Below are 12,282 nucleotides of genomic sequence, written 5' to 3'. Positions count from 1 at the left end.
ATTTTAAATAAGAGTTTTTAAATGGACGTAAGAAGGAGACATGAGATGTAATATCATTAATGGCATTTCTGAGTTTCATTTCATAAGGTCTGTAAGACATGATGGCATTTAGAAAATCATTTTACACTTTCTAGGATGTGATTTCACAGAAGGGGTGTTGGTGATTTACTTTTGTTTAGAGAAGGTCTGCCAACTGTGACAAAGAAAGACAACTTCATTCTTACCTTTCAACATATGGATTTCTTGTTGTTCCAAGTGAGTAAATGCTACACAGGATTCTATAGCATGAAACCTGAACATCATCCACTGTAAAAAAGAAGAAAAAAAAAGATCATGTTTATCAAACATGTATATTGTTACATGCTGTGAGATTATTCATAACCATGTTCATGGGTGGACAAAATGCAGACAGATGTCTGTTCACAAGATGATTGTGATAAGCATTTCTTAAATCATGCATACATACAGGCCTGCTAAAGTGTAAATATCGATGTTTTTATTTTATGGCTAAAATTAAATAAGCAGATAAAAACAAAATAGCAGCACTAGGAAACGTAAGGTCATTAGCAGGAAAAGTGAGGTCATGATCCCTTTATAATAAAACATTAAATACTCCTAATTAGAATTACAGTTTTGAGTGACTCCCTATTGCAATTCTGAGAGTTGAAGGTATGAGCCCTGGAATTACAATTAAAAAGAAACATACTGCGAAACTGCAGGAGAACAGAGAATGTCAAATACTGTTGTTTGCCTTTAAAGTGTTTTTTTTTTTTTTGCAGAGGGCAAACTTTCTCCCTGAACTTATATATAACAACTCCGAAATTAACATACCTTGGAGAATAGGGAATATACAGCAGTTTCAGATTGTATATGAAAGCCAGCGTTTTTGATCATTCAGGCTCACTATTCTAAGGCTTACACTATTGAGTCTCAGAAAATCAAATGGTTACCATGCACGGTATTAGTGAGACCTTACATGTGTGAGGACCTTCAGTGGCAGTGTAAATATACCATTCTTCTACAAAGTATGTACTGAAGTTTCCTATCACAAACTCTTTTGACACTGGGTATGTTAAGTCATGTAGTGCTCTGACATTGCTGTGGTCTAGGACCAAACAACTGTAGTCTGGTTAAACTCTCATTTGCCTTTCTTTCGTGCCTCTCTGGAGTAGTTACAGACCAGTCCCAGTAGAGAGACCATGGTTGTGGGAGGGATATATACATGGCTACCCAAGTTGAGATTCCAGTAACTCTTGCAACTGTGAGAGCATACAAACTCCTCTTTGGGGAGGGACACTGGTAGCTCCAGCGGTAATGCGGGTAATGCCTACGCCAACCCATGTTGCAGGGTTAAGGAGTTTAAATGAAAATCCCTTCATGGCTTCCTTATTGGCAGTCATGCTATGGATTACTCTCATCAAACAGGCAACAAATGGGCTCCAGCATGCTTTTGTCCTGTAGAGGAATAAATGATCACCAGTGCTCTTCTTGCCCCAGTAGGGAACACATGGACTGTTGTGACAGCTGTTGGCATGCATGGAGGCAGCAAAAACAAGTAGAAGAAAAAGCCATCCCATCTGCATCCTGATGAATGACAAGCTAGACTTTTGCAGTAAAATTAACACCAAATAGGAGTCTTTTGTTTCATCTCACAACAACAGGTGTGGAAAAAAAGTAGTTGTGGAATTACTTTTTGGGGGAAATGTTGACATGAAATCTAGTTTATAGAACATAGTTACCAGTTTTTAATGATCATGCATTTGTATGGTTGTATGAAATGTCTTCCATTCTGTAGTGCTCAATTAGTTGCTCTCATGTCCTTTTACTTCCTTGCCTCATTTGGGCTGTTCGTTTTGTGCCATTATTGGGAAAACATAAAAGTGTTCATTCTGACACATTTTAGTTACATTTTTCTCTTACAACTTTTGTTTTAATTCTTTTTCAACGTTTTTATTTCAAGTGGAAGGACATTCTCTAGTATGCCTCCATGAGAGATGTGAGAGAATGGTCTGTATCAAGTCTGACCTGATGGGTTCAGCTTGCCAATGGCTTTATTTAACTCACTTTTATTTACTCAGTAGTGGTATTAACCTTGTCTGCCCCCTCATTTGTCCAGTCTATTTGTTCTTTTATTTTTATCAGTTCTGTTGTCGTTGTTTTTGGGTAGGCCTTCAGTGCTCAGTGCTTCCTAGTAGTGCATGAAAGGTTGCCTGCTGTTCAGTGTTATTATACTAGATTAACCTTTCAGTGGATGTGGTTTCTTTGAAGTGTATGTTAACCTCCTTTTGATGCCTCTTTTCTGATGCCTCCTTCAGTACTGGAAACTTGGTAAAAATACTTATTTTATATTCAGAGTTCCCAGATACTTGTTGTCCTTGCCAATAACGTCTGCCAATTTGGCCATAGACTGTCTCAATATTTGTGTCAAATTTCCGACAAATTCTATGTTTAATGAGTAATTTTTTTAGGCTTTCAAAAACGTACTGTCTTTAGCCTCTCAACATCTACTTTTTAATATATCGTATATGCTTTTTCAGCTTACTGTTGAAAATAAAAGCTTTATTGTTATATATACATATTCACTTTATCAGCATTGTAGCCAAAAATGTCTGTTTTGCATACATACCTCATAATGCTGCCCTTGAACCGACCATTTAAAAAAATTTACACAGCTCTCAAATGTTTCCCCAAAAGGTACAGTTGCTGCCCCTGGAGTCATAAAATGTAATATTATGAGATCTGTGATGCAGACATTACTTATGACCACTCTAGGTCTTTTGGGCTCTCTAAGCTACATTGCTTCTAAGAGATGCTCAGAAAAGAAACAATTACTTGTTTAAATACCTGCTGTATACCTGGTTCTGACCTTGCACCGCACTCACCAGATTTCACTCTTGTCATTTCTTCCATTCAACAGCTCTTTTAACTGACTAACTAAAAATGTTTCTGTCAGCAGTACTACTATAATGTACTAGTTTGGCCTTTCTTTTAGCTGGCAGTTTCCTTTTGATGGTTTATACTTTGTTCTTAGGTTCCTTAAGGCTTTCTTTCTTACTGCCAGTTTTTTTACACTGTTGCATCTAGTACGCTATGCGTGGCTAGACAGGCAGGATAATTCACAGACTACCTAACAGAAACATCAAAGAGACAATGCAAAAGTGAAGTGGACTTAGTCCGACTTACCACTTGGTACAATTGCTACATTAAAACTGAAAATTTAAAGAGCATTGTTAAATTAAAAAATGTTTTTAGGTATTCCAGACAACAGGCATCATGTTTGACTTTGGTTACATCACTTTAAAATGGCACAAATGATTCTGAATCATTGTTTAAAACACTTCAGTGCTCTAATTTCAGGATTTTAAGTATTTAATTATCTTGATGGTCAGACAGGGACTGGAGGTGAAAAACTTTAATAGGTAATTTTTTTTTAATCTAGGATGGTAATACAAGGCATTTTGTTTAGCTGTTGTATTCAGTTATCTAGTCGGTAACAGCATACCAAAAATTTTTACGGCTCTTTGGGATCTGGATATGATACTGATCACTTGTCATTATAGTGATGGATTGTTGAATCTAATTTAAAGAAAATAAATAATTTGGTAGACTTGGATGAAGTGGGGGCAAGCCCACCCAACCTCCACATCTTACTTAATATCATATCCTCGGAGGATAAATAACCTCAGTGCATTTTTCAAATGTTGTCAACATGTTATGCTATACACTCAGACTTGAGAAATCATACAGTTACTCTAGGATCTAACATATTTAAACCCAGTTAGTGATTTATATTCTCACCCATGTTTCATGACACCAATGATTTGTTAAAAACTAATATTTGAAACAAAAAAACATCTAATTTATGAGTTAGACCTAAGTGGGCTTGTCATGAGCTTTATCTGCTTAGAAGCCATTTAATTCAAACTTGCCTAGCTGTTTACAGTGCATGCTGCTACAGTCAAACTTGCCTAGCTGTTTACAGTGCATGCTGCTACAGTCAAACTTGCCTAGCTGTTTACAGTGCATGCTGCTACAGTCAAACTTGCCTAGCTGTTTACAGTGCATGCTGCTACAGTCAAACTTGCCCAGCTGTTTACAGCGCATGCTGCTACAGTCAAACTTGCCCAGCTGTTTACAGTGCATGCTGCTACAGTCAAACTTGCCCAGCTGTTTACAGTGCATGCTGCTACAGTCAAACTTGCCTAGCTGTTTACAGTGCATGCTGGTACAGTCAAACTTGCCTAGCTGTTTACAGTGCATGCTGGTACAGTCAAACTTGCCTAGCTGTTTACAGTGCATGCTGCTACAGTCAAACTTTCCAAGCTGTTACAGTGCATGCTGCTACAGTATAGCTATAAGGCAAAAGCCATGAATTTCAGTTTTCAAATGCACAACTTGAGGGAAAAATGTAATCTTTGTTGTAAGAAATTTGTAAAACAAGCTTATAACATAGATAAAAGTCTTAAAACCTACAGATAACATCATCGCCAAACTGATGCTGTGCAATGTGTTCGAAAAGAGATGTCAGCACTGGTAACAAGGCCACTGTTGTGTAATTAATGTTCTGTGCCACTCCCTTTACTTGCGTGCGTGACTGGCTCATTTTTCCCAGCTTTAGGTTCTCCACCATCTTCTCAATGTCCTCAGAAGCACTTTCAAAGAATGAACGAAGTCCTGCTTTGACGATTTCTGGGCCAGACTTCATTACAGTCCTGACAATAAGGAAGGATCAGAGTCATTTGATTTTCTAAAATAATCTCTGATTACAACAATCTTTTTACTATCCTCTATTGTTTTTTTCAGAGATGCCCTCATGATGCAAAGTTTTATCAATTTTGCCTAATTGTTTACTTGCTTCATTATTTAGCGTGGAGTGTTTTCTTTCTGTCTGTCTCATTGTTGTCTTCAGTACATCATTAGGCGCATAAGGAAATGAGAAAAATGTGCTTCACAGTTTCATAGTGCTTACCACAAATGTACACACACATGCACACCCACACGTGCATACACACACAGTCACAAAGCTTCAAAAATTGAAAAACGGCAACTTTTCTGAAGAAATACACTCAAGTATTGATAAAGTTTTGTGTCATGAGGACATCTCTGATCAAAATGTAGGTACTTTAGAATCAGTTTTCAACCAGAGATCATTAAATATCATTTATAAAAATTACTTATTTTCTTGCTACAGGAGTTTTGTAAATTTCTTCCTGCCATCAGATTTCTTCTGTCATACTCAGGATATACACCTTACGTCACAAAAGAATTCACAAAATAAGTGCCATCGGCCTTAGAGAGATGCAGTAAACTGAAACATTGCGTAGAAAAGCCCATCATATTCCCTGTTATAGGGTAAGTGACGTTTTGACATATTTAGCAGGAGGGATGAGAGTGCATTCAGGAACCCAACACGAAAGTTATTTAATGTTCATTTTTTTTTATTAAGGAGTGCAATGACTTTAGTAAGCAGGGTTGGCAGGGTCAATCTCTTGACATGGCGCCCTCCCTGTCTTGCTCTTTCTGCATTCTTACTACCCTAAAAAGTAGCCTCTGTTACTTCTTTTCAAATCTCTACTACTCCACCTAGTCTTGTCAGAGAATATTCAGCTGAACCTCTACCTCACTGTCTTATAATATTCTCTATACCTCCTTCATTTCTGCCTTTACATTTTCCAACTCTACAGAGCTGCAGTAAAGTCCTATACAGATCACTAAATCTACCGTCCTCCTTACTCCTCTTTTTGCACCTCTGTTGTACACTTGTATGTCTGCATGCTTTATAAACAAGGTTTGAAAAACATACAATAAAGTACAATTGCACAAGTTCCATTTACAGTAGATACTCATACACACTGCCTTACTGGCATATGAGTAGTGGTACCCTACTACCCTCCTAATGGCAGTCTCTCAAAGCTACAGGCTCCTCACCCTCCTTGTCTGTGGCTGCGAAAGTCCAATCAGCTGCCAGAGCAGGAGAGACAAGACAACAGTCATCATTTTTTTTTCTACGGCCCAAATGGAATAGCAAATGGAAAAATGCATGATTTGTAAACACCTACTGTTTCAACCCAAAACCAACCACCACACACATGCCAAAAGCTGCTAAACAAAAACAGCAGGCAACCACCAACCATAAATAATGTACATCCAACTAGTGGAGGGTGGAGGGAGGGTACTGTCTGTAAGGTGGTGTGTTCTACAAACATGTAGTCTTACAGGGAACTGGAACTTATGCAACTATACTACTGTCAAAAAACACACTGCATTACTGACATATGGGTATATTCCCAAAGCTTAACCAACCTGCAAGAAGGAATGAAAAGGGTTCAGAAACCCCTAAAGAATGGTCATAGTGAAGCCTGGGTCTAGAAAAGACATCCGGTTTGTACAGCTTCTTAGAAGTATGGATTGTGGACCAAGTTGCTACCTCTAGAACACTTCTAGACTCCACACCTTTCCAAAATGCTAATGAAGAGAAAAAGGGCATAATGGAATGTGCCTTTACCTTTTCTGAATTTGCCTCACTATGGTGGATGTAATAAAAAAAAATATCAGAGGACAAGCAATGTGTAATAGTTTGTTTAGAGACAGGCTGGCCTTTCAATGCCTCATATAAGGAAGTAAAAAGACATTTGGCTTTCCTAAAGGGCTTTGACTTGTCAAGGTATGATATGAGCTGCCGAAGCACATCCACAGTATGAAGTATCTACGATCTTTAATTCTAAGATTTTGACAGAAACCAGGGAGAAAAATATACTGGGTAACATTGAATTCTTAGATCACTCTCAGCATTAGAGAAGGATTAGTGAGTATCACATCCCTATATCTCTGCAAATCAGGAAAGATTGTCTTATGATGAGAGCTGCAGCTCAGAAACTAGTCTTGAAGATATCAGAGCAATAAGCAAAGCAGTTTTCCAGGTTAAGAACTTCAGAGCAGCATGAGATGCTGGCCCAAATGGTGGTAAGGTCATTAAAAACCATAACAGAAAACCCACAAAGGAGAAATTTGCTTGTGAGGGGTTCTCATATGCAATACTCATGTCATAAACTGTTTTACCAAAAGAGGAGGAGAAGGAGAAGAAAGGCAGACATACAGAGCTGGCCACTAAATGAACCTTCAGAATATAAGACGCGGAAAACAGTTAAAACCAAAAAACAGGCAGGAAACCACTGTGTAGAACAACTCTTTATAAACCAGCAAAGCTTTCGGATACAATCCTTCATCAATACTAACCAATACAAAAAAGCTCATTCCTTAAATACAGGTCCAAACAAGCCATGTGACTTGCAGCCAAGAAATCACATGACAAAGAAAGTCACACAAAAATATCACACAAAAAATAAAGCATATATATACACAAGCTAATAAAAAATATAAAATTAGAATTTATAAAATACATGCATATAACTAACATAATCTAGATCTACTCAATTTAACTAAAACTGGCTTAATACTAACCATACTGTTAAGACCTGGTCTGGAGTCACTTAAAAGTTTCAAAATCCACTCATACTCTTTAATTTCCAAATAATTATTCAGATCTCCACCTCTAGGATTTGGTAAAACTACATCAATAATCCTGAATTTAAAAAAATGGTGTTGCCCATACTCAGCTATGTGCTTATATAATGCATTCCTTTCATAGCATCTTCTTATCTCTGACTTGTGTTCAATAATTCTATCCTTAAGCTTACGTGTAGATTTACCTACATAAAAAGCACTGCATGCCACACACGTAGCTAAATAGACAATGTGGGTGGTGTTACAAGTCCCCGCCACTCTAAATCTAAATGTCTTTCTACTTGTAGGATGTTGAAACACTTCACTTCCATCACTACAAATATCATCACAACAAGAGCAATTATAGCACTTAAAAGTACCACACCTAGCCGATGTGGACCCATATGTAGCCCTGTCAAAATCCTTATAGCACAAAGAACTCTTAAGAGTTTTTATATTTCTATATGCATAGCAGGGTTTAGGGCCTAACATAGTTTTTAATTCATCCAACGCCATTAGAACAACCCAATTATTGGATATAATCCGCCTAATATATGGTGTCCTTAGATTAAAAGTAGTTAAATATCTGAGAGGCGTTGAAATAACCTTTGCACCATCAGAGACCGGATTAATCACATTCATAGCATCTTGAAGTAATACTGGTTTCAATGTAGTTTTCCTGTCCTCCCTAACCCTACCAGTATGTACAGAAAGCAGAGAACCATTATATCCACTAAACGTAAAATCTTCTATCATCTGATTCAATTGTGTTTCAAAACAAAGATCATCAGTGTTTAATCTACTAAGTCTACAAAATTGGGACCTAACCGTACTTCTAAAGATATGTGGTGCATGCATACTGGTAGCATGAGTATATCTGCCAGAGCAGACCTCTTTTCTATGTACACTTGTATGTAATAAGTCCCCAGTTAATTTCAGATTGATGTCCAAAAATGTGACATCAGTCTCAGACACCACCATCTTAAATTTCAAAAAAGGGGATGCTAAGTTTAAATAATCCATAAATTTAATAAGATTTTCATGCGTACCCTGCCATATCAAAAGACAGTCATCCACAAAACGTTGAAAAAATCTAATATGACTTCTAAATGGGTTCACATCACTAAATATATGTGTCCTCTCCCATTGATAAAGTACCAGATTGGTGTAGGTGTTGGCTACGGACGTACCCATCGCTACACCTGTAAGTTGTAAGTAAGTTGACCCATTGAATAAAAAAAACATTATTTCTTAATACAACATCCATGAGACTACATATAATCTCAATCTTGTCTGGTCTTCCAGATGAAAATGATATCAAAAGATCCCTTAGTAACTCTATTCCGATGTCATTGGGGATCACAGTAAAGAGTGACACAATATCCAGGGTGACCAAATAATAATCATTACTGGCTAGTGACACTTTCTCCATGTCATACCAAACCCTTAGCTTTTGCAATAAGTCAAAGCTGTCTTTTAGAATAGAATCACACTTACCCAAATAGGGGACAAGTTGCCCGTGTAAGTAAATAGAAATGGGCTCTGTGACCCAACCTGCCCCTGAGACAATTGGTCTCATTGGTGGGTGTGATGTTGATTTGTGGATTTTGGGGATGCCAAATTTTATATTTTTTATTAGCTTGTGTATATATATATATGCTTTATTTTTTGTGTGATTTTTTTGTGTGACTTTCTTTGTCATGTGATTTCTTGGCTGCAAGTCACATGGCTTGTTTGGACCTGTATTTAAGGAATGAGCTTTTTTGTATTGGTTAGTATTGATGAAGGATTGTATCCGAAAGCTTTGCTGGTTTATAAAGAGTTGTTCTACATAGTGGTTTCCTGCCTGTTTTTTTGGTTTGAACTGTTTTCCGCGTCTTATATTCTGATATTTACTCTGCTGCTTTAGGAAACCTGATTGAGGTCTGTTTGCAGCCTACTAGCCTGAACATGGCAAATCCAACTGCTTCTATGAAGTCTATTATGGACATAGAGAAGAATCCTTTACTAAGCTATGTGGAGCCCTTAAGTACTGCTGCCATGGACACTTGCACTACAACCATAGAGGGTACTATGGAGTTCAATAGGTCTGTACAAGTACTAGAGAGGAAGATGAATACCTATAAGCGTTTGCAATGGCAGCGCTTTAGCTTCCTCGCATATATTGAAAGAGGTATCGTTCCCAGAGGACTAAGAATCTTAAAAATGCCTTCATATGGAAACGTATACCCTGAATTATTGAAAAAGTGGCAGCAGTTGAACATTAAATTAAGTATAGACTACATGAGCCTCATGAATGATTTTTTTGTTAACATTGAGGAAGATCTCAAGAAGGAAATATATGTTCTGGAAAGTGACTTATTGTGTATGCCTGCCTTTGCTACTTTATCGGATGGGTATCGGCAAATGATAGAGAGAATTCAAAAACTTGATGGTAGAATGGAGGCAACCAAGAAGCGAAAGCCTGGGCGTGATATAAATGATTTTAAAAAGGGTAACATCTTCTCTTGGCCTAGAGAGAACTTGGCAGTGCATAACACAAAAAATAAAATCCAACCCAGACCACAACAGAATAATGTTTTGGATACTCTGGATGTCTTCTGTGATGCTACGACTGATACTAGAAGCACGTCGGCTATGTTGGCTGAGAGAATTCCCCTGTTTGTGGAAGCTAGTGGCGTAACCCAAGCATCGTTACATCCATTGGCTCTGGAGAGTACTTCCGCTGAGGAGAGAAGCGCGACACCCTTGCCTAATGGCGCTCTCAATCCGACTGGGAAGAAGACCCAGCAACTAACGCTTAACTTTCCCAATAAGCGTTTTCAGCTTGAGCGACCAGAAACTGTGAAGGAGCGGGTTGTACAACCGAGGGGGACACCTACGATACATGCGGGAGCTTCAAACAAAAGGAAGAGTGATAGCCCTTTAGGAGTGGGCAAACAGAGCCGCAGATTTTCCGAGGTACGTTAAATCTATCGAGTATTGAACTGAATGAAGCCCATTACTCATTATTATCGAAAGGGCTTAACTTCATTCCCTCATGTGGGGAAGATTTGGTCTCTGCCCTTACTGACCTAAAGATCTTCACAAGACTATTAAGTTTAAAATTAACATTTGGTGATTCTAGTGGTAGCAATAGCTGTTATAGGTGTAGAAGTACGTTTATACCTGTTAATGTTCCAGTAGTTAAAGCATTTCATGACCTTTGTGAGTTTCAGATTAGAGAGTTGTATAACACATCCTTTAAAAAGTCAGATTTTAACTTAACATTTGAGGAGTTTAAGGCGTTTAAAGATTTACAGTCATGTAAGGATGTAATTATTAAACAAGCGGACAAAGGGGATGTTGTTGCACTTATGGATCGAAGAGAGTACATGTCATCCATGTCCATGTTACTTCAGGATACAGTTGCATTTAAATGTATTTCTAGTGTGGACATTAAGAAATGCATAACTTTTAGTTATGTACTTACCATAACTTTGGATGTATGGGATCCATCTCGCCTACATTCACAACAGATGGGTTCGGAGCCGATCCATCAGCTCCGACTCGGCAACTAATACACTAGCATGAAGTCTCTCATTGGCTGGGCTACTCTCTATCCCAGGATGCACTACACCTGCTTCCCCAGATCTTGTTTGTTCGCTTTCATACATCCATGCAAACACAGAAAAACTAGTAGTCACTATAACCAACTAAAGTTCTTCAAGAAAAATCGCCAATAAAAAAGAGACTACAGCTCCTCTAAATCCGAATGGAAGGGGGAAGGAGGGTGGGTACTTATGAATGTAGGCGAGATGGATCCCATACATCCAAAGTTATGGTAAGTACATAACTAAAAGATGTAATGGGATCCTATCTCGCCTACATTCACAACAGATGGGACAGCGTCCCTAGCACCTACATCCCGGGTGGCTCATTGGAACACACTCCTGAGAACTGTGGAACCAAAGGAAGCTCTGCCTCGAGAAACCACATCCAATTTGTAATGAGAAATGAAAGTGTGCGGAGAAGTCCAGGTTGCCGCAGCACAAATATCATCTATTGATAACTTGGAGTGAAAAGCTATGGAAGTAGCCATTGCCCTGGTAGAATGAGCCTTGACTGGAAAGGGAAGGTCTTTGTTAGCCTGTGAATAAATAAAAATGATACAATCTTTAATCCATTTAGATATGGAGGCTTTTGTTACTGGTTGACCCAATTTGTTCACTGCAAAGGAAACAAACAATTGATTTGATTTCCGTTTGAGCGGTTCTATTCAAATAAAAACGCAGTTGTCTATGTACGTCCAATTGATGCAAAGTATATTCTGCGTTATTAGAGAATTCTGGGAAAAAGACAGGGAGTTCTATAGTTTGTTGAATACAAAAAGAGGAGGCCACTTTTGGTATAAATGCAGGGTTTAATTTCAATGAAACTCTATGCTTGTGAAAAATCAAATAGGGAGGATCAGAACAAAGAGCTTGAAGTTCTGAAACTCGCCTAGCAGACGTTATAGCTACTAAAAAGGCCGTTTTCCAAGACAGAAATTTTAATTCACAAGTAGCAGCTGGTTCGAAAGGACGGGCAGTTAGGGCAGCAAGAACCATATTCAAATCCCAAGGGGGGACAGGATGAGATAAAGGAGGCCTAAGGAGCCAAGCCCCTTTAAGGAAAGCCTTACAAAGTTTGTGAGACATCAATGAAGGTTCAAATGAAGCATGAAAATTAGAGATCGCCGCTAACTGAACCTTAATGGTAGAAACTGAAGAGCCCGACTGAAAAAGGGAGGCCAGAAAA

General features: G+C 38.2%; 1 protein-coding gene across 1 annotated transcript in view; it reads right to left on the bottom strand.

Moving 5' to 3' along the window:
* The window catches only part of LOC122794026 (ryanodine receptor 1-like), a 2,146,276-nt gene that overhangs the window by 755,553 nt on the left and 1,378,441 nt on the right, over positions 1–12,282 (bottom strand). Inside the window, 2 exon segments of the mRNA XM_044062140.1 lie at positions 225–306; positions 4,474–4,712. Coding sequence (XP_043918075.1) covers positions 225–306; positions 4,474–4,712 — 321 coding nt within the window.

Source organism: Protopterus annectens, chromosome 1.part0 (assembly GCF_019279795.1).
Source record: "Protopterus annectens isolate FY-2018-M chromosome 1.part0, PAN1.0, whole genome shotgun sequence".
In the NCBI taxonomy this organism is placed as follows: Eukaryota; Metazoa; Chordata; order Ceratodontiformes; family Protopteridae; genus Protopterus; species Protopterus annectens.
The sequence above is the reverse complement of the archived record's forward strand: the minus strand, read 5'-3'. Positions and strand labels throughout refer to the sequence as shown.